Source organism: Pristiophorus japonicus, chromosome 30 (assembly GCF_044704955.1).
Source record: "Pristiophorus japonicus isolate sPriJap1 chromosome 30, sPriJap1.hap1, whole genome shotgun sequence".
NCBI lineage: Eukaryota > Metazoa > Chordata > Chondrichthyes > Pristiophoridae > Pristiophorus > Pristiophorus japonicus.
Genome location: NC_092006.1, coordinates 6688107 through 6715435, shown reverse-complemented (window position 1 = coordinate 6715435; position 27329 = coordinate 6688107). Strand labels below are relative to the sequence as shown.

Below are 27329 nucleotides of genomic sequence, written 5' to 3'. Positions count from 1 at the left end.
CCCCCAGTTTCCCCCCCTCCCCCAGTTTCCCCCCCTCCCCCAGTTTCCCCCTCCCCCAGGTTTCCCCCCCCCCTCAGTTTCCCCCCCCTCCCCCAGTTTCCCCCCCTCCCCCAGTTTCCCCCCCTCCCCCAGTTTCCCCCCCCCTCCCCCAGTTTCCCCCCCCCTCCCCCAGTTTCCCCCCCCTCCCCCAGTTTCCCCCCCTCCCCCAGTTTCCCCCCCCTCCCCCAGTTTCCCCCCCCTCCCCAGTTTCCTCCCCCTCCCCCAGTTTCCTCCCCCTCCCCCAGTTTCCCCCCCCTCCCCCAGTTTCTCCCCCCCCAGTTTCCCCCCCCCTCCCCCAGTTTCCCCCCCCTCCCCCAGTTTCCCCCCCTCCCCCAGTTTCCCCCCCTCCCCCAGTTCCCCCCCCCCTCCCCCCAGTTTCCCCCCCCCTCCCCAGTTTCCCCCCCCCTCCCCCAGTTTCCCCCCCTCCCCCAGTTTCCCCCCCCTCCCCCAGTTTCCCCCCCCTCCCCCAGTTTCCCCCCCCTCCCCCAGTTTCCCCCCCCTCCCCCAGTTTCCCCCCCCTCCCCCAGTTTCCCCCCCCTCCCCCAGTTTCCCCCCCTCCCCCAGTTTCCCCCCCTCCCCCAGTTTCCCCCCCTCCCCCAGTTTCCCCCCCTCCCCCAGTTTCCCCCCCTCCCCCAGTTTCCCCCCCCTCCCCCAGTTTCCCCCCCTCCCCCAGTTTCCCCCCCCTCCCCCAGTTTCCCCCCCCTCCCCCAGTTCCCCCCCCCTCCCCCAGTTTCCCCCCCTCCCCCAGTTTCCCCCCCCTCCCCCAGTTCCCCCCCCTCCCCCAGTTCCCCCCCCTCCCCCAGTTCTCCCCCCCCTCCCCCAGTTCTCCCCCCTCCCCCAGTTCTCCCCCCCTCCCCCAGTTCTCCCCCCCTCCCCCAGTTCTCCCCCCCCTCCCCCAGTTCTCCCCTCCCAGTTCCCCCTCCCCCAGTTTCCCCCCCCTCCCCCAGTTTCCCCCCCTCCCCCAGTTTCCCCCCCCTCCCCCAGTTTCCCCCCCCTCCCCCAGTTTCCCCCCCTCCCCCAGTTTCCCCCCCCTCCCCAGTTCCCCCCCTCCCCCAGTTTCCCCCCTCCCCCAGTTTCCCCCCCCTCCCCCAGTTTCCCCCCCCTCCCCCAGTTTCCCCCCCCTCCCCCAGTTTCCCCCCCTCCCCCAGTTTCCCCCCCTCCCCCAGTTTCCCCCCCTCCCCCAGTTTCCCCCCCCTCCCCCAGTTTCCCCCCCCTCCCCAGTTTCCCCCCCTCCCCCAGTTTCCCCCCCCTCCCCCAGTTCCCCCCCCTCCCCCAGTTTCCCCCCCCCCTCCCCAGTTTCCCCCCCCCTCCCCCAGTTTCCCCCCCCCCTCCCCCAGTTTCCCCCCCCCTCCCCCAGTTTCCCCCCCCTCCCCCAGTTTCCCCCCCCTCCCCCAGTTTCCCCCCCCTCCCCCAGTTTCCCCCCCCTCCCCCAGTTTCCCCCCCTTCCCCCAGTTTCCCCCCCTCCCCCAGTTTCCCCCCCTCCCCCAGTTTCCCCCCCTCCCCCAGTTTCCCCCCCTCCCCCAGTTTCCCCCCCTCCCCCAGTTTCCCCCCCCTCCCCAGTTTCCCCCCCTCCCCCAGTTTCCCCCCCCTCCCCCAGTTTCCCCCCCCCTCCCCCAGTTTCCCCCCCCTCCCCCAGTTTCCCCCCCCTCCCCCAGTTTCCCCCCCCTCCCCCAGTTTCCCCCCCCTCCCCCAGTTTTCCCCCCCTCCCCAGTTTCCCCCCCCTCCCCCAGTTTCCCCCCCCTCCCCCAGTTTCCCCCCCCTCCCCAGTTTCCCCCCCTCCCCAGTTTCCCCCCCCCTCCCCCAGTTTCCCCCCCTCCCCCAGTTTCCCCCCCCCTCCCCCAGTTTCCCCCCCCCTCCCCCAGTTTCCCCCCCTCCCCAGTTCCCCCCCTCCCCCAGTTCCCCCCCCCTCCCCCAGTTTCCCCCCCCTCCCCCAGTTTCCCCCCCCCTCCCCCAGTTTCCCCCCCTCCCCCAGTTTCCCCCCCCCTCCCCCAGTTTCCCCCCCCTCCCCCAGTTTCCCCCCCCCTCCCCCAGTTTCCCCCCCTCCCCCAGTTTCCCCCCCCTCCCCCAGTTTCCCCCCCCTCCCCCAGTTTCCCCCCCCCCTCCCCCAGTTCCCCCCCCTCCCCCAGTTTCCCCCCCCCTCCCCAGTTTCCCCCCCCTCCCCCAGTTTCCCCCCCTCCCCCAGTTTCCCCCCCCTCCCCCAGTTTCCCCCCCTCCCCAGTTTCCCCCCCTCCCCCAGTTTCCCCCCCTCCCCCAGTTTCCCCCCTCCCCCGTTCCCCCCCCTCCCCCAGTTCCCCCCTCCCCCAGTTTCCCCCCCTCCCCCAGTTTCCCCCCCCCTCCCCCAGTTTCCCCCCCCCCTCCCCCCAGTTCCCCCCCCCTCCCCCAGTTTCCCCCCCCTCCCCAGTTTCCCCCCCTCCCCCAGTTTCCCCCCTCCCCCAGTTCCCCCCCCCTCCCCCAGTTTCCCCCCCCTCCCCCAGTTTCCCCCCTCCCCCAGTTTCCCCCCCCTCCCCCAGTTCCCCCCCCCTCCCCCAGTTTCCCCCCCTCCCCCAGTTTCCCCCCCCTCCCCCAGTTCTCCCCAGTTTCCCCCCCCCTCCCCCAGTTCCCCCCCCCTCCCCCAGTTTCCCCCCCCCCTCCCCCAGTTTCCCCCCCCCCTCCCCCAGTTCCCCCCCCCTCCCCAGTTCCCCCCCTCCCCAGTTTCCCCCCCCCTCCCCCAGTTTCCCCCCCTCCCCCAGTTTCCCCCCCCTCCCCCAGTTTCCCCCCCTCCCCCAGTTTCCCCCCCTCCCCCAGTTTCCCCCCCCCTCCCCCAGTTTCCCCCCCCTCCCCCAGTTTCCCCCCCCCCCCTCCCCCAGTTTCCCCCCCCTCCCCCGTTTCCCCTCCCCCAGTTTCCCCCCCTCCCCCAGTTCCCCCCCCCCCCAGTTTCCCCCCCTCTCCAGTTTCCCCCCCCCCCCAGTTTCCCCCCTCCTCTTTCCCCAGTTCTCCCCCCCCTCCTCCTCTTTCCCCAGTTCTCCCCCCTCCTCTTTCCCCAGTTTCCCCCCCCTCCTCTTTCCCAGTTCTCCCCCTCCTCTTTCCCCAGTTCTCCCCCTCCTCCTCCTCTTTCCCCAGTTCTCCCCCCCTCCTCTTTCCCCAGTTTCCCCCCCCTCCTCTTTCCCCAGTTCTCCCCCCTCCTCTTTCCCCAGTTCTCCCCCCCTCCTCCTCTTTCCCCAGTTCTCCCCCCCTCCTCTTTCCCCAGTTCTCCCCCCCCTCCTCTTTCCCCAGTTCTCCCCCCCCCCTCCTCTTTCCCCAGTTCTCCCCCCCCTTCTCTTTCCCCAGTTCTCCCCCCCCCTTCTCTTTCCCCAGTTCTCCCCCCCCTTCTCTTTCCCCAGTTCTCCCCCCCCTTCTCTTTCCCAGTCTCTCCCCCCCTTCTCTTTCCCCAGTTCTCTTCCCCCCAGTTCTCTCCCCCCCTTCTCTTTCCCCCCAGTTCTCTCCCCCCCTTCTCTTTCCCCAGTTCTCTCCCCCCCCCTCTCTTTCCTCCCCCCCCTCTCTTTCCTCCCCCCCCTCTCTTTCCTCCCCCCCCTCTCTTTCCTCCCCCCCCTCTCTTTCCTCCCCCCCTCTCTTTCCTCCCCCCCCTCTCTTTCCTCCCCCCCTCTCTTTCCTCCCCCCCCTCTCTTTCCCCCCCCCCTCTCTTTCCTCCCCCCCCTCTCTTTCCCTTCCCCCCCTCTCTTTCCTCCCCCCCTCTCTTCTCCCCCCCCTCTCTTTCCTCCCCCTCTCTTTCCTCCCCCCCCTCTCTCCTCCCCCCTCTCTTTCCTCCCCCCCCTCTCTTTCCTCCCCCCCCCTCTCTTTCCTCCCCCCCCTCTCTTTCCTCCCCCCCCTCTCTTTCCTCCCCCCCCTCTCTTTCCTCCCCCCCTCTCTTTCCTCCCCCCCTCTCTTTCCTCCCCCCCTCTCTTTCCTCCCCCCCTCTCTTTCCTCCCCCCCTCTCTTCCTCCCCCCCTCTCTTTCCCAGTTCTCTCCCCCCCTCTCTTTCCTCCCCCCCCTCTCTTCCTCCCCCCTCTCTCTTCCTCCCCCCCTCTCTTTCCTCCCCCCTCTCTTTCCTCCCCCCCTCTCTTTCCTCCCCCCCCCTCTCTTTCCTCCCCCCCTCTCTTCCTCCCCCCCTCTCTTTCCTCCCCCCCTCTCCTCTCTCTCTTCCCCCCTCCTCTCCTCTCTCTCTTCCCCCCTCCTCTCCTCTCTCTCTTCCCCCCCCTCTCCTCTCTCTCTTCCCCCCCTCTCCTCTCTCTCTTCCCCCCCCTCTCCCTCTCTCTCTTCCCCCCCCCCTCTCCTCTCTCTCTTCCCCCCCCCCTCTCCTCTCTCTCTTCCCCCCCCCTCTCCTCTCTCTCTTCCCCCCCCCCTCTCCTCTCTCTCTTCCCCCCCCCCTCTCCTCTCTCTCTTCCCCCCCCCTCTCCTCTCTCTCTTCCCCCCCCCTCTCCTCTCTCTCTTCCCCCCCCCTCTCCCTCTCTCTTCCCCCCCCCTCTCCTCTCTCTCTTCCCCCCCCCCTCTCCTCTCTCTCTTCCCCCCCCCCTCTCCTCTCTCTCTTCCCCCCCCCTCTCCTCTCTCTCTTCCCCCCCCCCTCTCCTCTCTCTCTTCCCCCCCCTCCTCTCTCTCTTTCTCCCCCCCCCCCTCTCTCTCTCTTTCCCCCCCCCCTCTCTTCCCCAGTTCTCCCCCCCCCCCTCTTTCCCCCGATCCCCACTCTCCCCCCCCCCCCCTCTTTCCCCCGATTCCCCACTCTTTCCCCCGATTCCCCACTCCCCTGTTAAGAGGTCAAACTCCTGTCTCTCTAGTTGTCACATCTGGTCTCTAAGACTTTTTTTTGCCTTTTGATTTTCATTGTGTTTCTGAAATTTAAATCCTTTTGGCTGGGGCACTGTCTAACTTTTGCTTTCAAATTTATTCAAAATCAAATGTTTCTTCCCGTCTCTGTTTATTAAACTGCTGGTGTGTACTTGTTATAAGTACGTCTATCTCCATGTGTATATTTCTGTCCTGAAGGGTATGACAGATGGAAGTAAAAATAGGAGGTGTCCAGAGGTTGAGTCAGCAGCTGATGGCGAAGTGTTCGTGTGTCAGAAGACTCGTCACTTAGGCCTTTGTTTACCACAATCATTGCGGGAGGTACTGGCCCTCTATGCTCTGGACACCCTCCTACATCGTTCTGCTCTCTCGGACTTGCGTTCACAGCAGTGCATGTTAAAATCTCCACCACCCTCGCCCCCCTCCCTATGTCTGTAACCTCCTAACACCCTCCCTATCTCTGTAACCTCCTGCAACCCCTACACCCCTCCCTATCTCTGTAACCTCCTCCAGCCCCTACACCCCTCCCTATCTCTGTAACCTCCTCCAGCCCCTACACCCCTCCCTATCTCTGTAACCTCCTCCAGCCCCTACACCCCTCCCTATCTCTGTAACCTCCTCCAGCCCCTACACCCCTCCCTATCTCTGTAACCTCCTCCAGCCCCTACACCCTCCCTATCTCTGTAGCCTCCTGCAACCCCTACACGCCTCCCTATCTCTGTAACCTCCTGCAGCCCCCTACACCCCTCCCTATCTCTGTAACCTCCTCCAGCCCCTATACACCCCCCCCCCCCCTCCCTCCCTACAGCCTTCTCAGATCTCTGCTCCTCTAATTCTAGCCTCTTGCGCATCCCCCGATTTCCATCGCTCCACCATTGGCGGCCGTGCCTTCTGTTGCCTGGGTCCCAATCTCTGGAACTCCCTCCCGAAACCTCTTTTCCCCCCCCCCCTCCTTTTAAGACGCCCCTTAAAACCTACCTTTTTGACCCAGCTTCTGGTTCCCTGTCTGAATATCTTGCGGGGCTCAGTGTCAAATCTGGTCTGGTAACACTCCTGTGAAGCGCCTTGGGTCTTTTTTTACTATGCTAAAGGCAGTATATAAATGCAAGTTTTTGCAGGGGGGGGGGGGGGGTGAGCTTGTCGAACATGTGACCCGCAAGGCCGAATGAGATCGGTGCAGCCTCAATCCCAGTCCTCATGAACATCGGCCGTCGCACCAACCCGTCGACGATTGGCTATCTGATGAGAGATGGATACTGTTACACCGGCGTGGAGAGACGGCGCTCCGTGTTTGAGGAGGAAACTTGCTTGGAAGAAGCTACCCAGTTCCCGTGCTGGGTAGTGGTGACGTTATAAACCCATTTTACTCGCAGCACAGAGGGACACCGTGTTCAGTTGTTGGTGCAACGTGGAAGGAGCTGTACTGTGCTGCCCGGGGGAGTGGGGGGGGGGGAGCTCGATGGTAACACCGTATTCCTGAACTGACGCAATGTTCTGTTCCCCAGCACTGAATGTCCGTCCTTCGCCAAGAACGCATAATGCAGTTGCTGCTGTCCTGTATGGCGGCAAAAGCCGTCAAGTTTGGCCAATCTATTTGATGGGCACCTGAGATGCCGAGTGGATAACTGAGGTCCCTCCTGCAACAGATCGTGGTGGGCCGGATAAAAACATTAGAATTAGGGGCAGGATTCGGTCCCTTGAGCCTGCTCCGCCATTCAATAAGATCCTGGTTGATCTTCTATCTCAAAAAGTGCTTTGAGACATCTGGTGGTCGTGAAAGGTGCTATAGAAATGCAATTCTTTCTCAACACTGTCCCCATAATCACTTGATTCCCTTAATATCCAAAAATCTATCGCTAGCCTTGAATATACTCAACGACTGAGCCTCCACAGCCCTCTGGGGCAGAGAATTCCAAGGATTCACCACCCTGAGTGAAGAAATTCCTCCTCATCTCAGTCCTAAATGGCCGACCCCTTATCCTGAGACTGTGTGACCCCTGGTTCTAGACTCCCCAGCCCCGGGGGGAAACACCCTCCCTGCATCAACCCTGTCAAGTTGGCAGTCAGTGTGGCAGTGCCCGGCATAGGCTGGGACCGTAACACACAAGACAGAGGACGGGGCCAGACAGAGATTGCCTTTGTGGCTTCTCTCCTGTGAGGAGGCTGCCTGTTTCTGTGTGTGTGTGTGTGTGTGGGTGTTTTAACACAATGAGCCTGTGTTGGAACCTTGCTGAAGCCCCAGCAGTGAATGTTCAGAAGGTCCAGTCTTCTCCTGTCGGCATAAATGCAGGTCACTTCCCCCCCCCCCACCCCTCTCCGTTGGACATCATTGAGGATCTAACGACAATCCCACCTTGATTTCCTCCCCTGCACTCCTCAAAGTGCATGCTCTGACTTGGGACGAGAATTCTTACAGGGTAGATGCAGGGAGGGTGTTTCCCCCCATGCTGGGGAGTCTAGAACCAGGGGGGTCACAGTCTCAGGATAAGGGGTCAGCCATTGAGGACTGAGATGAGGAGGAATTTCTTCACTCAGAGGGGGGTGAATCTTTGGAATTCTCTGCCCCAGAGGGCTGTGGAGGCTCAGTCGTTGAGTATATTCGAGGCCGAGATTGCTAGATTTTTGAAAATTAAGGGAATCGAGGGATCGGACGGGAAAGTGGAGTTGAGAAACCAGGATCTCATTGAATGGCGGAGCAGGCTCGAGGGGCCGAATGGCCGACTCGTGCTCCTAATTCTTCTCTTCCACGGGCGTCCTGCTGCCCTCGGAGACTGGGCTGGTGATGCCGCTTCCCGAACCGCCGCAGTCCTTGTCCGGCAGGGAGTCACGCGGAGAGACTGGAAAAAGCTGTTCAGTTCTCCTTGGAGCAGCGATGGTTCAGGAAGTGCGACTTGGAGGGGGTGCTCAGGAGGCGATGGCGTTCCCTCGCTGTGGCCGCCGGTTCCATTTCCCCCGGTTTGAGATCTGCTCTCGGACATGTCGCCTTGACCCCCCCCCCCCCCGAGTTAAGGGAGGGAAAATTGTCCGGGGTCCCCGCCTCCTGACCTCCGCTGGAAACTGCCTGCATGGAGCCCTCCGAAGAGCACCGAGTCGGTGCTGGCCTGTGATGCCCCGTGCAGTCAAAGAGCTCGCCGGTGCTCACCGAGTCTCCTGTGTAGGCGGGCCACTCAGAGGACAGCGGCCACCTGTGTTCAGATCACCGAATCTTACGGCACAGGAGGAGGCCATCGGGCCTGTGCCGGCTCTGTGACAGAGCGATCCAATCAGTCCCCCTCCTCCCTGCTCTTTCCCCACAGCCCGGCACATTTCTCCCCGCCCAGTATTTACCCAATTCCCGGATTGAAAGTCCCGATTGAATCTGCTCCCACCGCCCTTTCAGGCAGCGCGTTCCCGATCACAACAACTCGCTGCGTCAAAACACATTCTCCCCATCTCCCCCCTCTGGTTCCATCGCCGATCTGTGTCCCCCTGGGTACCCACCCTCCTGCCCCCGGGAACAGTCTCTCCTGATTTACTCCTCAAAACCCCTCGTGATAGTGAACCCCTCGATTAAATCTCCCTTCTCTGCTCCAAGGAGAACAACCCCAGCTTCTCCAGTCTCTCCCCGTCACTGAAGTCCCACATCCCCGGGACCATTCTGGTCAATCTCCTCCACTCCCTCCCCCAGGGCCTTCACATCCTCCCTAAAGTGCGGTGCCCAGTATTGGACACAGTTGGGGCCGAACCAGTGATTTATAAAGGGTTGATCATCACTTCCTTGCTTTTGTACTCTATGCCTCAATTTATGAATCCCATGAGCCTTTTTAACCGCTTTCTAAAGCTGCCCTGCCACCTTCAACGATTTGTGCACACATACCCCCAGGTCTGTCTGTTCGTGCACCCCCTTTAGAATTGAACTCTTCAGTTTATATCGCACCTCCTCATTCTCATCCTCCGAGAGGAATTCATTTTTTTTAACACTTTTTTTTTGTTTATTCGTTAACAAAATATTGGAGACGGGGAGTAAACGGCTAATGGGGGGGGAGCGTTTGTCGGCAGGCGGTCATGTGATGAAACCTCCAGGAATATGTCCCAGCAGAGTTGGTAACCCCAGTGGTCGATGTGAGAAATATGTGAGGGCAGTGAGAATATAAGAAATAGGAGCAGGAGTCGGCCATTCGGCCCCTCGAGCCTGCTCCGCCATTTAATACGATCATGGCTGATCCGATCATGGACTCAGCTCCACTTCCCTGCCCGCCCCCTTATTGGTCAAGAAACTGTCTGTTTCTGTCTTAAATTTATTCAATGTCCCGGCTTCCACAGCTCTCTGAGGCAGCGAATTCCACAGATTTACAACCCTCTGAGAGAAGAAATTTCACCTCAACTCAGTTTTAAATGGGCGGCCCCTTATTCTAAGATCGTGCCCCCTGGTTCTAGTCTCCCCCATCAGTGGAAACATCCTCTCTGCATCCACCTTGTCGAGCCCCCTCATAATCTTATACGTTTCGATAAGATCACCTCTCATTCTTCTGAATTCCAATGAGTAGAGGCCCAACCTCCTCAACCTTTCCTCATAAGTCAACCCCCTCATCCCCGGAATCAACCGAGTGAACCTTCTCTGAACTGCCTCCAAAGCAAGTATATCCTTTCGTAAATATGAAAACCAAAACTGCACGCAGTATTCCAGGTGTGGCCTCACCAATACCCTGTATAACTGTAGCAAGACTTCCCTGCTTTTATACTCCATCCCCTTTGCAATAAAGGCCAAGATTCCGTTGGCCTTCCTGATCACTTGCTGTACCTGCATACTAACCGTGTGTGTTTCATGCACAAGTACCCCCAGGTCCCGCTGTACTGCAGCACTTTGCAATCTTTCTCCATAACTTGCTCTTTGATTTTTTTCTGCCAATGTGCATGACCTCACACTTTCCGACATTATACTCCATCTGCCGGGGTCGGAGCTGGTGCGTCTTGGGGTGGAATGTAGAGGGAGTTCTAATAACATAAGAAATAGGAGCAGGAGTAGGCCAGCTGGCCACTTGAGCCTGCTCCGTCATTTAATAAGTCGCTCCACGTAACTGAAGTCCCTCATCCCTGGTACTATTCCAGTAAAAATCTCCGCAGCCCCTGCAAGGCCGTGACATCCTTCCTAAAGTGTGGTGCCCAGAATTGGGCGCACTGTTCCTGTATCTAACCAGAAAGGGCTGAGGCCACAATAAAATGACACTCGTCCCATCAGTTAATATTAGCATATGCAGCAACCTTGCTTTCTCTCTGTAAAATAACCGAGAGAGTCGGGTCGGTGTGAGACGGTAACTCTGGCGGAGAAAGTTCACGTCACGACTCCAACCCCCAATACGTGAGAGCCCGCAAATGAGCTGGAAGTGTGCGAGTGTTTGTTTGTGAAATCCTGAATGCGCCTGTTGAGGGGACGTGTGGGGAGTGGTGCGAGGGTTTGAGACCAGAGCTGGAGTTCTTTTGGTTAGAGCTGCTGGAGGTGAGGCTAAAAGCTGGGAGGGGCCCCCGCTCCCTGTTAAAGGATTCGATGCGTCCGATGCAGAGGAAGTATTTCCTCTGGTACTGGGGGCCCAGAATGTGGCGGCAGAACGTGAACATTTGTTCACGGGTGATGTCGGTGTAACGTATGCCCCTGTGAATATGCTCACAGGTTTACAGGTACATTGTGAGTGGCTTAGCCAGTCACGTGATGTTCCACTTTGGTGGCAAAAACACAAAGTTTAGAACATTATCTGAATGGTGACAGATTAGGAAAAGGGGAGGTGCAACGAGACCTGGGTGTCATGGTACATCAGTCATTGAAAGTTGGCATGCAGGTACAGCAGGCAGTGAAGAAGGCAAATGGTATGTTGGCCTTCATAGCGAGGGGATTTGAGTATAGGAGCAGGGAGGTCTTACTGCAGTTGTACAGGGCCTTGGTGAGGCCTCACCTGGAATATTGTGTACAGTTTTGGTCTCCTAATCTGAGGAAGGACATTCTTGCTATTGAGGGAGTGCAGCGAAGATTCACCAGACTGATTCCTGGGATGGACTGACATATGAAGAAAGACTGGATCGGCTAGGCTTATATTCACTGGAATTTAGAAGAACGAGAGGGGATCTCATAGAAACTTAGAAAGTTCTGACGGGATTGGACAGGTTAGACGCAGGAAGAATGTTCCCGATGTTGGGGAAGTCCAGAACCAGGGGTCACAGTCTAAGGATAAGGGGTAAGCCATTTGGGACCGAGATGAGGAGAAACTTCTTCACTCAGAGAATTGTGAACCTGTGGAATTCTCTACCACAGAAAGTTGTTGAGGCCAGTTCATTGGACATATTCAAAAGGGAGTTAGATGTGGCCCTTACAGCTAAAGGGATCGAGGGGTATGGAGAGAAAGCAGGAATGGGGTGCTGAAGTTGCATGATCAGCCATGATCATATTGAATGGTGGTGCAGGCTCGGAGGGCCGAATGGCCTACTCCTGCACCTACTTTCTATGTTTGTATGAACTGGTAATGTGTCGTGAGATTGTTAAACCTTTTGCTAATAAACCAACTAGTTCTGAATAGCAATGTGTTGCTATTAATTCTTAAGCAAAGAATCCATGAAGCAAATACATTGCAGTCGGGAGCACTTCTTCACACAAAGGGGAGTGGAAATCTGGGACATTCTTCCCCCAAAAAGCTGTTGAGACTTGAGGGGGGGGGGGGTGAACGGGTAAATTGGAAACCCACCCATTGGAAACCTCCCAAACCCGCGACCTCTACCCGCCTAGAAGGACAAGGGCAGCAGGCGCATGGGAACACCACCCCCTCCACGTTCCCCTCCGAGTCACACACCATCCCGACTTGGAAATATATCGGTCGTTCCTTCATCGTCGCTGGGGTCACAATCCTGGAACTCCCTCCCTAACAGCACTGTGGGAGCACCTTCACCACACGGACTGCAGCGGTTCAAGAAGGCGGCTCACCACCACCTCCTCGAGGGGCAATTAGGGATGGGCAATAAATGCCGGCCTTGGCCAGCGACGCCCACATCCCAGGAACGAATATTTTTTTTTAACTGAAAAATTTCAAGACTGAGGTGGATAAATTCCTTTTCGGTAAGGGCTAGGGAGCAAAGGCAGATAAATGCACATAAGCCGTGATCTCATTGAATAGCAGAACAGGATCGAGGGGCTGAATGGCCCGTTCCTGTGTTGAAGTCACAAGGCAGGCAAGACTGAACCGGATCCCGATGAAACGTTTGAAATGGCCGCAGCGGGCAGTTTCAGCGCTGTAAAGCTGTGCTCCTATCTAACCGTCGTCTCCTCTTTTCCCCTTCCCTTGGTCGCAGTGTCGACAACAGTGAATATATGAGGAATGGGGACTTCCTGCCAACCAGGCTTCAAGCACAGCAAGATGCCGTCAACATCGTCTGCCATTCAAAAACACGTAGCAATCCCGAGAACAATGTGGGGCTCATCACGCTCGCCAAGTAAGTGTCTCCTCCGTGGAGCCCCCGTTAACAAGGTCCCCCTTTCCTGTCCCGAAACCTCTCCACCTCTCTCTCCTCCTTTAAGGCGCTCCTTAAAACCGCCCTCTTTGACCCAGCTTTTGGTCGCCTGTCCCTAATATCTCCCTGTGTGGCTCGGTGTCGACATTTGTCTGATCGTTCCTGTGAAGCACCTTGGGACGTTTTACAACATTAAAGGCGCTATGGACGTTTTACAACATTAAAGGCGCTATAGACTTAACACCAATGCTCTCCCCGCCCAGCCTCTCACATTCCACCCTACGTAAACTCAAGGTGATCCAAAACTCAGCTGTCCCCGTGTCCTAACTCGCACCGAGTCCCGCTCACCCATCACCCCCTGTGCTCGCTGTCCCCGTGTCCTAACTCGCATCGAGTCCCGCTCACCCATCACCCCCTGTGCTCGCTGTCCCCGTGTCCTAACTCGCACCGAGTCCCGCTCACCCATCACCCCCTGTGCTCGCTGTCCCCGTGTCCTAACTCGCACCGAGTCCCGCTCACCCATCACCCCCTGTGCTCGCTGCCCCGTGTCCTAACTCGCACTGAGTCCCGCTCACCCATCAGCCCCTGTGCTCGCTGCCCCCGTGTCCTAACTCGCACCGAGTCCCGCTCACCCATCACCCCCTGTGCTCGCTGTCCCCGTGTCCTAACTCGCACCGAGTCCCGCTCACCCATCACCCCCTGTGCTCGCTGGCCTACATTTGGCTCCCGGTTAAGCAACGCCTTGATTTCTAAATTCTCATCCTTTGTTTTCAAATCCCTCTGTGGCCCTCGCCCCTCCCTATCTCTGTAACCTCCTCCAGCCCCTACACCCCTCTCTATCTCTGTTACCCCCTACACCCCTCCCTATCTCTGTAACCCCCTCCAGCCCCTACACCCCTCCCTATCTCTGTAACCTCCTCCAGCCCCACAACCCCCCGAGATAACTGCGCTCCTCTAATTCTGCCCTCCTGAGCATCCCTGATTATAATCGCTCCACCATTGGTTCTGTTGCCTGGGCTTCAAGCTCTGGAATTCACTCCCTAAACCTCTCCGCCTCTCTCTCTCCTCCTTCAAGACGCTCCTTAAAACCTCCCTCTTTGACCCAGCATTTGGAGATCCACCCATATCATTTCTAGTGTGGCTCGGTGTTAAACTTTTGCCTTGTAACACTGGTGTGAAGCGCCCTGGGCCGTTTGAGTTGTTGCGTTCTAACCGGGCCCCACTTTCTCCCTCTCGCTCTGGTTACAGTAACTGCGAGGTGCTCACCACCTTGACCCCTGACACGGGGCGGATTCTGTCCAAGCTGCACGCCGTCCAGCCCACGGGGAAAATCAGCTTCTGCACCGGCATCCGAGTCGCGCACGTAAGTGAGACCTCCGCGAGGGACAGAGCCATATTCGCAGAGCCCCTCTCGTCGCCTCGGGCCCTCCCAAAACGCTTTACAGACAATCAAGTACTTCATTTTGTTTTTGAAGTGTAGTCACTGTTGCAATGTGGGAAACGAGGCGGCCAATTTGCGCACAGCAAGCTCCCACACACAGCGATGAGATGATGACCCAGATCATCTGATTTAGTGGTGTTAGATGGGAACAGGAGGAGGCCCATTCAGCCCCTCAAGCTTGTTACACAGGAACAGGTGGCCATTCAGCCCCTCGAGCCTGTGACACAGGAACAGGAGGAGGCCCATTCAGCCCCTCGAGCCTGTTACACAGGAACAGGAGGAGGTCCATTCAGCCCCTCGAGCCTGTTACACAGGAACAGGAGGAGGTCCATTCAGTCCCTCGAGCCTGTTACACAGGAACAGGTGGCCATTCAGCCCCTCGAGCCTGTGACACAGGAACAGGAGGAGGCCCATTCAGCCCCTCGAGCCTGTTACACAGGAACAGGAGGAGGTCCATTCGGCCCTCGAGCCTGTTACACAGGAACAGGAGGAGGCCCATTCAGCCCCTCGAGCCTGTTACACAGGAACAGGAGGAGGTCCATTCAGCCCCTCGAGCCTGTTACACAGGAACAGGAGGAGGCCCATTCAGCCCCTCGAGCCTGGTCTTTTTTTAACCATGTGCTGCTGTTGGAATCTCTGAAGTGGAGAAGTTGCATAACTTTTACAACAATGATACCAGGACTGAGGTTATAATTATCAGGGAAGGGTGAACGGACTGGGGCTCATGTCTCTTTAAAAAAAGAGAGAGGGCTGCGGGGTGACCTAATAGAGGCCTTTAAGATTATGAAGGGGTTCGATAGGGTGGACGTAGAAAAGATATTTCCCCTTGTGTGGGAGAGACCAGAACCAGGGGCCATCAATATCAGACAGTCACCAATAAATCCAACGGGGAATTCAGGAGAAACTTCTTTACCCAGAGAGCGGTGAGAATGTGGAACTCGCTGCCCCAGGGAGGGGTTGAGGCGAGTAGTATCGATGCATTTAAGGGGAAGCCATGAGGGAGAAAGGAATGGAAGGATATGGGGATGGGGGTGAGATGGAGAGGGGTGGGGGGGGGGGCTGGTGTGGAGCATAAACCCCGGCACGGAGCGGTGGGGCCCAATGGCCTGTTTCTGTGCCGTACACTCGATGTAATTCGATGCAAATGTGTCTCCTTTTTTTCAGTTGGCTCTTAAACATCGTCAGGGGAAGAACCACAAAACGAGGATCATTGTGTTTGTCGGAAGCCCGGTGGAAGATAACGAGAAGGATGTGAGTAAAGACCAGGTCGCTGTTGCTGGCCCAGCCCTGCCATCCTGGATCTCATCTCTTTGTTGAAGTTTTCGCTTCTAAAATCCACGTAAAACCTCACTCGATGTTCGAGAATTGTTTGGGGTTGGTTTGCAATTACAGGCTCTTTCGCTGCCTGCTGCTCATCCTGGTGTCTGGGTGTTAGATATTCAGGAGGCTTGCCAGCCGTGGCTCAGCGGGCAGAACTCGCCCCCTCGCTCCCGAGTCAGCAGGTCGTGGGTTTAAGTCCTGTTCCAGGGACTCGAGCCCCATAATCCCAGGCTGGCACTCCCAGTGCCAGTGCTGAGGGAGCGCCGCACTGTCGGAGGGGCGATGCTGAGGGAGCGGCGCACTGTCGGAGGGGCATTGCTGAGGGAGTGCCGCACTGTCGGAGGGGCAGTACTGAGGGAGTGCCGCACTGTCGGAGGGGCATTGCTGAGGGAGCACCGCACTGTCGGAGGGCCGGTGCTGAGGGAGCGCCGCACTGTCGGAGGGCCGGTGCTGAGGGAGCGCCGCACTGTCGGAGGGGCGGTGCTGAGGGAGCGCCGCACTGTCGGAGGGGCATTGCTGAGGGAGCGCCGCACTGTCGGAGGGGCGGTGCTGAGGGAGCGCCGCACTGTCGGATGGGCGGTGCTGAGGGAGCGCCGCACTGTCGGAGGGGCGGTGCTGAGGGAGCACCGCACTATCGGAGGGGCAGTACTGAGGGAGCGCCGCACTGTCGGAGGGGCGGTGCTGAGGGAGCGCCGCACTGTCGGAGGGGCGGTGCTGAGGGAGCGCCGCACTGTCGGAGGGGCCGTACTGAGGGAGCGCCGCACTGTTGTTGAGCCAGTGCTGAGGGAGCGCCGCACTGTCGGAGGTGCCATCTTTCGGATTAAACGTTAAACCGAGGCCCCGTCTGCCCTCTCGGGTGGATGTAAAAGATCCCGGGGCCACTATTGGAAGAAGAGCAGGGGGAGTTCTCCCCGGTGTCCTGGGCCCAATATTTATCCCTCAATCAACATCACTAAAACAGATGATCCGGGTCATTATCACATTGCTGTGTGTGGGAGCTTGCTGTGCGCAAATTGGCTGCCTCGTTTTATACACTACAACAGTGACTGCACTCCAAAAAGGTGCTTCATTGGCTGTAAAGCGTTTTGTGGCGGTCTCCCTGTTTCCTGTTACTCCCCTCCACTTGCCCCCTCTGATTGTACCACCCAGTGTTTTTATCGTAGTTGTGCCTCGGATTTGCTCAGTGCTGGATCGCTGCTCAGTTGCTGACTTGGGGCCCGAGCACCACAATCTCCTAACTCAAACACCGAGAGCGCTACCAAAATGATGCCGAGCTCTTTCGTAAAGTTTGTACTGGGGCAGCAAACCCACTTCTTTCTCCAGACCCCTGCCGTGGCTCAGTGGGTTAATTTTTGTGATGCCCCCAACAGTCGAATAGCCTGCCATTGCTTGTCTGGATTTGCACTTGACAAGCGGGCACCTCAGCCGTGCAGCAGGCGACAGCTAGTGGCCATGGACTCGTTTACAGCAGCAAAGGGTCGCTGGGCACAGGTCCGGGGGGGGGGGCAGCACATTTTGTCGAGGCAGTGCCCTCTGTCGTGGCCGTGTGCGTTTATTTGAATCTGTCCTCTCCTCCTCACAGCTGGTCAAGTTGGCAAAGAGGCTGAAGAAAGAGAAGGTGAACGTGGATATCGTGAACTTCGGCGAGGAGGTGAGCTGGGGGGTGGGGGGGTGTGGGGAGGAGAATGGTGGAGCGAGGGGGGGGGGGTTGAAGATGGGTCGAGGGGAGCCAGGAACGGGCCAGTGCTGTGACGCGGGGAGGGAACCAGAGCTGAGGTTATGATTACCACGGCGGACTGTTGTAAATGCTATCACAGTTCATTTGCGGCTGCTGCGATTCTGCTAATCTTGTCAGATACAGTACGCAGGCCAGGATTACTTTGGGGGAGGGGGGTAGTAATGGTTCCCTTCTCTGCAGCGTGTAGCCAAATCCAAAAGTATCCAACGTGAGGGGTTGCTGGGCTTGGGGGAGAGGGAGGCAGGGGTGTGGGGGAAATCTGCCAGGGTTCCCCAGCCCCGATCACTGCTTAGATCACAAGCCCCCGTTCCCCCTTCCTGGAGAGTGCCGCCAGTCGTATGAAGATGGGCCACTCGGGGGTTGGCACCGGAGGGCGACTGGCACCTCAATCCTCGCGCCCGTCACCATCTCCCTGTGGAGAGGGGAGGGAACAGACACAAGGTCCTTGGCACCTGGGGAGGGGAGGTGAATCACTCTCTGACTCCCCCCATCCGACAACGCCTCGGTTGCTAATATTCTCAGCCAAGTGCTCAAATCCCTCCATGACCCTCGCCCACTCCCCTCCCTCCTGCAGCCCCTACACCCCTCCTTTTCTCTAACATCCTCCAGCCCCTACACCCCTCCCTATCTCTGTAACCACCTCCAGCCCCTACACCCCTCCCTATCTCTGTAACCTCCTCTAGCCCCTACACCCCTCCCTATCTCTGTAACCTCCTCCAGCCCCTACACCCCTCCCTATCTCTGTAACATCCTCCAGCCCTTACACCCCTCCCTATCTCTAAGCTCCTCCAGCCCCTACACCCCTCCCTATCTCTGTAACCTCCTCCAGCCCCTACAACCCTCCCTATCTCTGTAATCTCCTCCAGCCCCTACACCCCTCCCTATCTCTGTAATCTCCTCCAGCCCCTACACCCCTCCCTATCTCTGTAACCTCCTCCAGCCCCTACACCCCTCCCTATCTCTGTAACCTCCTCCAGCCCCTATACCCCTCCCTATCTCTGTAACCTCCTCCAGCCCATACACCCCTCCCTATCTCTGTAACCTCCTCCAGCCCCCACACCCCTCCCTATCTCTGTAACCTCCTCCAGCCCCTACACCCCTCCCTATCTCTGTAGCCACCTCCAGCCCCTACACCCCTCCCTATCTCTGTAACCTCCTCCAGCCCCTACATCCCTCCCTATCTCTGTAACCTCCTCCAGCCCCTACACCCCTCCCTATCTCTGTAACCACCTCCAGCCCCTACACCCCTCCCTATCTCTGTAACCTCCTCTAGCCCCTACACCCCTCCCTATCTCTGTAACCTCCTCCAGCCCCTACACCCCTCCCTATCTCTGTAACATCCTCCAGCCCTTACACCCCTCCCTATCTCTAAGCTCCTCCAGCCCCTACACCCCTCCCTATCTCTGTAACCTCCTCCAGCCCCTACACCCTTCCCTATCTCTGTAACCTCCTCCAGCCCCTACAACCCTCCCTATCTCTGTAATCTCCTCCAGCCCCTACACCCCTCCCTATCTCTGTAACCTCCTCCAGCCCCTACACCCCTCCCTATCTCTGTAACCTCCTCCAGCCCCTATACCCCTCCCTATCTCTGTAACCTCCTCCAGCCCATACACCCCTCCCTATCTCTGTAACCTCCTCCAGCCCCCACACCCCTCCCTATCTCTGTAACCTCCTCCAGCCCCTACACCCCTCCCTATCTCTGTAGCCACCTCCAGCCCCTACACCCCTCCCTATCTCTGTAACCTCCTCCAGCCCCTACACCCCTCCCTATCTCTGTAACCTCCTCCAGCCCCTACACCCCTCCCTATCTCTGTAACCTCCTCCAGCCCCTACACCCCTCCCTAGCTCTGTAACCCCCTCCAGCCCCTACACCCCTGCCTATCTCTAACCACCTCCAGTCGCACAGCCCTCCGAAATCTCTGCGCTCCTCCAATTCTGGTCTCTTGTGTTGCCCTGATTTTAATGCAGCGGTTCACCACCGCCTTCTCGAGGGTAACTAGGGATGTGCCTTGCCAGCGTCGCCCACAGGAACGAATAATTAAAAAACAAAATCGCTCCACCATCGGCGGCCGTGCCTTCAGCTGCCTGGGCCCCAAGCTCTGGAACTCCCTCCCTAAACCTCTCCACCTCGCTCTCCTCCTTTAGGCTGCTCCGTAAAACCTGCCTCTTTGACCCAGCTTTTGGTCGCCTGTCCTTAATATCTCCCCATGTGGCTAAGTGCCAAATTTTGTCTGATGTTTTATTACATTAAAGGCGCTTATATATAGGTGCAAGTTGTTTGGGGTATGGAGTTTTCGCTGCCCAGAACATAAGAAATAGGAGCAGGAGTCGGCCATTCGGCCATTTGAGCCTGCTCCGCCATTCAATACGATCACGGCTGGTCTTCTACAACTTCACTTTCCCACCCGATCCCCATATCCCTCAATTCTCTTAATATCCAAAAATCTAGCGATCCCAGCCTTGAATATACTTAACGACTGAGCCTCCACAGCCCTCTGGGGCAGAGAATTCCAAAGATTCACCACCCTCTGAGGGAAGAAATTCCTCCTCATCTCAGTCCTAAATGGCCGAGCCCTTATCCTGAGACTGTGTGACCCCCTGGTTCTAGACTCCCCAGCCCGGGGGGAAACACCCTCCCTGCATCTACCCTGTCAATCCCTGTAAGAATTGTGTCTGTTTCAATGAGATCATCTCTCATTCTTCTAAACTCCAGAGAATATCGGCCCAGTCTGCTCAATCTCTCCTCATAGGACAATCCCCCCCATCCCAGGAATCAGTCTGGTGAACCTTCGCTGCACTCCCTCAATGGCAAGTATATCCTTCCTTAGGTAAGGAGACCCAAACTGGTGCAGTCTCACCAGGGCCCTGTATAACTGTAGTAGAAACATAGAAAATAGGTGCAGGAGTGGGCCATTCGGCCCTTCGAGCCTGCACCGCCATTCAATGAGTTCATGGCTGAACATGCAACTTCAGTACCCCCTTCCTGCTTTCTCGCCATACCCCTTGATCCCCCGAGTAGTAAGGACCTCATCCAACTCCTTTTTGAATATATTTAGTGAATTGGCCTCAACATCTTTCTGTGGTAGAGAATTCCACAGGTTCACCACTCTCTGGGTGAAGAAGTTTCTCCTCATCTCGGTCCTAAATGGCTTACCCCTTATCCTTAGACTGTGACCCCTGGTTCTGGATTTCCCCAACATTGGGAACATTCTTCCTGCATCTAACCTGTCTAAACCCGTCAGAATTTTAAACTTTTCTATGAGATCCCCTCTCATTCTTCTGAACTCCAGTGAATACAAGCCCAGTTGATCCAGTCTTTCTTGATATGTCAGTCCCACCATCCTGGGAATCAGTCTGGTGAACCTTCGCTGCACTCTCTCAAAAGCAAGAATGTCCTTCCTCAAGTTAGGAGACCAAAACTGTACACAATACTCCAGGTGTGGCCTCACCAAGGCCCTGTACAACTGTAGTAACACCTCCCTGCCCATGTACTCAAATCCCCTCGCTATGAAGGCCATCATGCCATTTGCTTTCTTAACTGCCTACTGTACCTGCATGCCAACCTTCAATGACTGATGTACCATGACACCCAGGTCTCGTTGCACCTCCCCTTTTCCTAATCTGTCACCATTTAGATAATAGTCTGTCTCTGTTTTTACCACCAAAGTGGATAACCTCACATTTATCCACATTATACTTCATCTGCCACGCATTTGCCCACTCACCTAACCTATCCAAGTCACTCTGCAGCCTCATAGCATCCTCCTCGCAGCTCACACTGCCACCCAACTTAGTGTCATCCGCAAATTTGGAGATACTACATTTAATCCCCTCGTCTAAATCATTAATATACAGTGTAAACAGCTGGGGCCCCAGCACAGAATCTTGTGGTACCCCACTAGTCACTGTCTGCCATTCTGAAAAGTCCCCATTTACTCCTATTCTTTGCTTCCTGTCTGCTAACCAGTTCTCAATCCACGTCAGCACACTACCCCCAATCCCATGTGCTTTAACTTTGCACATTAATCTCTTGTGTGGAACCTTGTCGAAAGCCTTCTGAAAGTCCAAATATACCACATCAACTGGTTCTCCCTTGTCCACTCTACTGGAAACATCCTCAAAAAATTCCAGAAGATTTGTCAAGCATGATTTCCCTTTCACAAATCCATGCTGACTTGGACCTATCATGTCACCTCTTTCCAAATGCACTGCTATGACATCCTTAATAATTGATTCCATCATTTTACCCACTACCGATGTCAGGCAGACCGGTCTATAATTCCCTGTTTTCTCTCTCCCTCCTTTTTTAAAAAGTGGGGTTACATTGGCTACCCTCCACTCCATAGGAACTGATCCAGAGTCAATGGAATGTTGGAAAATGACTGTCAATGCATCCGCTATTTCCAAGGCCACCTCCTTAAGTACTCTGGGATGCAGACCATCAGGCCCTGGAGATTTATCGGCCTTCAATCCCATCAATTTCCCCATTACAATTTCCCGACTAATAAGGATTTCCCTCAGTTCCTCCTCCTTACTAGACCCTCTGACCCCTTTTATATCCGGAACGTTGTTTGTGTCCTCCTTAGTGAATACTGAACCAAAGTACTTGTTCAATTGGTCCGCCATTTCTTTGTTCCCCGTTATGACTTCCCCTGATTCTGACTGCAGGGAACCTACGTTTGTCTTTACTAACCTTTTTCTCTTTACATATCTATAGAAGCTTTTGCAGTCCATTTTAATGTTCCCTGCAAGCTTCCTCTCGTACTCCATTTTCCCTGCCCTAATCAAACCCTTTGTCCTCCTCTGCTGAGTTCTAAATTTCCCCCAGTCCCCGGGTTCACTGCTATTTCTGGCCAATTTGTATGCCACTTCCTTGGCTTTAATACTATCCCTGATTTCCCTTGATAGCCACGGTTGAGCCACCTTCCCTTTTTTATTTTTACGCCAGACAGGAATGTACAATTGTTGTAGTTCATCTATGCGGTCTCTAAATGTCTGCCATTGCCCATCCACTGTCAACCCCTTAAGTATCATTCGCCAATCTATCCTAGCCAATTCACCTTCAAAGTTACCCTTCTTTAAGTTCTGGACCATGGTCTCTGAATTAACTGTTTCATTCTCCATCCTAATGTAGAATTCCACCATATTATGGTCACTCTTCCCCAAGGGGCCTCGCACAACGAGATTGCTAATTAATCCTCTCTCATTACACAACACCCAGTCTAAAATGGCCTCCCCCCTAGTTGGTTCCTCGACATATTGGACATAAGTAGGACATCCTTGCTCCTGTGCTCAAATCCTCCTGTAATGAAGGCCAACATACCATGTGCTTTCTTAATTGCTTGCTGCACCTGCATGTTAGGGGCAGCCCATGAGGGAGAAAGGAATAGAAGGATATGGGGGTAGGAGGAGGCTCACATGGAGCATAAACCCCGGCAAAACTGTGCACAATATTCAGGTGCGGCCTCACCAGGGCCCGATATAATTGCAGTAAGACGTCTTTACTCTTATACTCAAACCCTCCTGTAATAGTCTCTGATTTCTAACTCCCCGCTCCCCCACTTTTATCCTCAGGAAGCAAATACCGAGAAGCTGACTGCTTTTATCAATGCCCTCAATGGGAAGGATGGAACCGGTTCGCACCTGGTGACTGTGCCCCCGGGCCCCAGCCTCGCCGATGCTCTCATCAGCTCCCCCATCCTGGCCGGGGAGGGGGGCACCATGCTGGGGCTGGGAGCGAGTGACTTCGAGTTCGGGGTGGACCCCAGTGCCGATCCCGAGCTGGCCCTGGTAAGGAAGCAGGGAGGTTTTGTGTGTTGGGGTCGGGGCGGGGGTGTGTGTTGGGGGCGGGGCGGGGGTGTGTGTTGGGGGCGGGGCGGGGGTGTGTGTTGGGGGCGGGGCGAGTGTGTGTGTTGGGGCGGGGGAGGTGTGTGTGTGTGGAGGGGGGAGGTGTGTGGAGGGGGGAGGTGTGTGTGGAGGGGGGAGGTGTGTGTGTGGGGGGTGGAGGAGTGTGTGGTGGGGGGAGGAGGAGTGTGTGGTGGGGGGAGGAGGAGTGTGTGGTGGGGGGGAGGGTGTGTGTGGGGGGGGGAGGTGTGTGTGGGGGGGGGAGGTGTGTGTGTGGGGGGGGGAGGTGTGTGTGTGGGGGGGGGGGGAGGTGTGTGTGGGGGGGGGGAGGTGTGTGTGTGGGGGGGGGAGGTGTGTGTGTGGGGGGGGGGAGGTGTGTGTGTGTGGGGGGGAGGTGTGTGTGTGTGGGGGGGGAGGTGTGTGTGTGTGTGGGGGGGGGGAGGTGTGTGTGTGTGTGGGGGGGAGGTGTGTGGTGTGTGGGGGGGGGAGGTGTGTGTGTGTGGGGGGGGGAGGTGTGTGTGTGTGGGGGGGGGGGAGGTGTGTGTGTGTGTGTGGGGGGGGGAGGTGTGTGTGTGTGGGGGGGGGGAGGTGTGTGTGTGTGGGGTGGGGAGGTGTGTGTGTGTGTGGGGGGGGGGAGGTGTGTGTGTGTGTGGGGGGGGGGAGGTGTGTGTGTGTGTGGGGGGGGGGAGGTGTGTGTGTGTGTGGGGGGGGGAGGTGTGTGTGTGTGGGGGGGGGAGGTGTGTGTGTGTGGGGGGGGGAGGTGTGTGTGTGTGGGGGGGGGAGGTGTGTGTGTGTGGGGGGGGGAGGTGTGTGTGTGTGGGGGGGGGTGTGTGTGTGTGTGGGGGGGGGAGGTGTGTGTGTGTGGGGGGGGGAGGTGTGTGTGGGGGGGGGGAGGTGTGTGTGTGTGGGGGGGAGGTGTGTGTGTGTGGGGGGGAGGTGTGTGTGTGTGTGGGGGGGAGGTGTGTGTGTGTGGGGGGGGGGGAGGTGTGTGTGTGTGGGGGGGAGGGGTGTGGGGGGGGAGGTGTGTGTGTGTGTGGGGGGGGAGGTGTGTGTGGTGGGGGGGGAGGTGTGTGTGGGGGGGGGGGACGGGTGTGTGTGTGGTGGGGGGGGTGGTGTGTGTGTGTGGGGGGGCAGGTGTGTGTGTGGGGGGGGCAGGTGTGTGTGTGGGGGGGGCAGGTGTGTGTGTGGTGGGGGGGGCAGGTGTGTGTGTGGTGGGGGGGGTGGTGTGTGTGGGGGGGGGGTCGTCTTTGAAGAAGACGATCAACGGCAGGTCGGGGCCATAAAAGGAGCGGCCGTGTGGCGGTGTACCGCGGCAAGGTACAGCGCGAGCGGGCGCAGGAGGGCGACGTCAGCGAAGAGTGACGTCATCAAGATCCAGGTCGGTGATTGGAGCGCGGGCGGGTACAGCAGGAGCGGCGAGGTCGGGGCGAAGGAGCGGCGAGAGATTGTAGAGGGACGTGATCGGGGCCCAGGGGCAGCACGGGCCCAGCCCACACTGTGCGATATGTGGGCGCACTGGGTCCGTGCAGCAGAGCTGGTCTCCAGGCGTCCTGGTTAACCCTTGCCCCTGGACCAAGACCTCACTCTGTCAAGCCCCGTGTGGTGGCTGGTGTGCAACGGTCACCCCACGTTAAAAAAAATCCACCCACAGGCATCTTCCACCCTTCAGGATGTAGTTCGGGATCCGGAATATTAGGTCCCTCATTGAAACACCTGTGAACTCATCCCTTTTTGGCGTGGAAGCAAGTCTTCCTCGTTTCGAGGGACTGCCTCTGATGATGAGGTGTGTGGTGTGTGTCTCTTTCCCTCGCGCGCTCAAACCGTGCCCATCAGGCAGCCCCGGGGTTCAGTTCCCCAGTCGGCGCTCAGCCAGTGCAGTAGGGGGCGCCGCTGCTCCTGCGTGCCACGTTTTGAGTCCCACTGCACAGGGCGATCCCGTGTCTTTCGGATGAGACGTTAAACCCAGGCCCCGTCTGCCCTCTCGGGTGGATGTAAAAGATCCCGGGGCCACTATTGGAAGAAGAGCAGGGGGACTTCTCCCCGGTGTCCTGGGCCCAATATTTATCTCGACCAACATCACTGAAACCCGATTGTTTGGGTCATTACCGACAATAATCCTGAAGGACCATTTCTCTAAACTTGTCCCTGGGTAGCCAGGGTGTAAACCCTGCACCAAATTTCGATAGAAAACAGCGCGATCCCCTCTGGTCGTGGGTTCCTGCCCAACCTCAACGCTTCAACCTAAGCCAACACTCCCAACGCAGTACGGAGGGAGCGCCGTACTGCGCTGTCGGAGGGGCAGTACTGAGGGAGCGCTGTCGGAGGGGCGGTACTGAGGGAGCGCCGTACTGCGCTGTCGGAGGGGCGGTACTGAGGGAGCGCCGTACTGCACTGTCGGAGGGGCGGTACTGAGGGAGCGGCGCACTGTCAGAGGGGCCGTCGTTCGGAGGAGACGTTAAACTGAGGCGCCGTCTGCCATCTCTGGGTAAAAGATCCGGTGCCTGCTATTGAAGGAAGAGGGAACTCTTTTTTCCCCCCCACCCCCCATTGACCTGCCGTATTAGTGGGATCTTGCTGTGCCCAGTCTGGCTGCTGCGTCTGACTGCAGGGGTGGCATGTTTGAGGGGTGGGTTGAGGCACGATTCCCAGTGCAGGTGCTGACTCTCTCTCGGGCTCTCCCCAGGCTCTCCGCGTGTCGATGGAGGAGCAGCGACAGCGGCAGGAAGAGGAGGCCAGGCGTGCCGCAGCCGCGTCAGCCGTGGAGGCGGGAATAGTGACCCCTACTGGTGATGGTGCGTCTGTGGCCCGCGGAGGGCGGGGGGCCTCTGTATAACTTTGGGAGGGGAGAGCCCCTGTTCTGCTTTCCTTTTCTAAACAAGTGTCAGCGGCACCTAAATCTGCTTCCCAGTCGGCCACTGGTGTGCTATTCGACTGTGAAAGGCAGCACAGCTGCTCCCAGAATCAGAGAAATTTACAGCGCGGAAGGAGGCCGTTCGGCCCATCATATCCGTGCCGGCCGACAAAGAGCCACCCAGCCTAATCCCACTTTCCAGCTCTCGGTCCGTAGCCCTGTAGGTTACGGCACTTCAGGTGCACATCCAAATGTGGTGAGGGTTTCTGCCTCTACCACCCTTTCAGGCAGAGAGTTCCAGACCCCCACCACCCTCTGGGTGAAGAAATTTCCCCTCAAATCCCCTCTAAACCCACCGATTATTTTCAATCTTTGGTTGTTGACCCCCTCAGCCAAGGAAGACGGTTCCATCCTATCCACTCTATCTCGGCCCCCCCCCCCCCCCCCAATCACTTTATACTCCCGATCCCGTTGTCCCCACATGCACCTTTCCCAGCTGGGATTACTGGACACGGATGGGAGGCAGGCACCCTTGCCGGTTCACTCCTCTCTCGCCCTGGGTGCAGAGCCCAACATTGCTGCCTGTTGCTGCTCTGACTGTGTGGTGCATTTACCCACTGAACCATCAGAGGGAGCTCCTGTCCCTTATTCCGATTCGGAGAATCAGAGAAACTTGTGGCACAGTAGGAAGCCATTCGGACCGTCGGGCCTGTGCTGGCTCTTTGAAAGAACAGCCGTGCTTAGTCCCGTTCTCCCCCCTCCCCCCAGGCTGCTTTTTGTCCGTACATTCCTCTTCGTGTATCTGTCCTTGGAACCAGTTTCCGACACTGTGCCAGGTCGAGCGTCCCAGAGCTCCAAACTCGTGTGTATGCACCAACCGAGCAGTGGTGTGTTGACTCGGTGTAGTGATACAGGGCCCAGGTCCCCAACCCCACTCTGGTCATTTAGCATCAGGAAATTGTGTTAGGGAAATTGATGGGATTGAAGGCCGATAAATCCCCAGGGCCTGATAGTCTGCATCCCAGAGTACTTAAGGAAGTGGCCCTAGAAATAGTGGATGCATTGGTGGTTTTCCAACAGTCTATCGACTCTGGATCAGTTCCTACGGACTGGAGGGTAGCTAATGTAACCCCACTTTTTAAAAAAGGAGGGAGAGAGAAAACAGGGAATTATAGACCGATTAGCCTGACATTGGTGGTGGGGAAAATGTTGGAATCAATTATCAAAGATGAAATAGCAGCGCATTTGGAAAGCAATGACAGGATCGGTCCAAGTCTTGACAAATCTTCTAGAATTTTTTTAAGGATGTAACTAGTAGAGTGGACAAGGGAGAACCAGTGGATGTGGTGTATTTGGACTTTCAGAAGGCTTTTGACAAGGTCCCACGCAAGAGATTAGTGTGCAAAATTAAAGCACATGGTATTGGGGTAATGTACTGACGTGGATAGAGAACTGGTTGGCAGACAGGAAGCACAGAGTAGGAATAAATAGGTCCTTTTCAGAATGGCAGGCAGTGACTAGTGGGGTACCGCAGGGTTCAGTGCTGGGACCCCAGCTCTTTACAATATACATTAATGATTTAGACGAAGGAATTGAGTGTAATATCTCCAAGTTTGCAGATGATACTAAGCTGGGTGGCGGTGTGAGCTGCGAGGAGGATGCTAAGAGGCTGCAGGGTGACTTGGACAGGTTAGGTGAGTGGGCAAATACATGGCAGATGCAGTATAATGTGGATAAATGTGAGGTTATCCACTTTGGTGGCAAAAACAGGAAGGCAGAATATTATCTGAATGGTGACAGATTAGGAAAAGGGGAGGTGCAACGAGACC

At 57.2% G+C, this 27329-nt stretch overlaps 1 protein-coding gene across 1 annotated transcript in view; it reads left to right on the top strand.

Annotated features, from left to right (window-relative positions):
• psmd4a (proteasome 26S subunit ubiquitin receptor, non-ATPase 4a) overlaps window positions 1-27329 on the top strand; it is a 33361-nt gene that overhangs the window by 1882 nt on the left and 4150 nt on the right. Inside the window, exons 2-7 of the mRNA XM_070868595.1 lie at window positions 12148-12288; window positions 13555-13669; window positions 14912-14998; window positions 16650-16718; window positions 22380-22595; window positions 25333-25441. Coding sequence (XP_070724696.1) covers window positions 12148-12288; window positions 13555-13669; window positions 14912-14998; window positions 16650-16718; window positions 22380-22595; window positions 25333-25441 — 737 coding nt within the window. The remainder of the gene's footprint in view (window positions 1-12147; window positions 12289-13554; window positions 13670-14911; window positions 14999-16649; window positions 16719-22379; window positions 22596-25332; window positions 25442-27329) is intronic.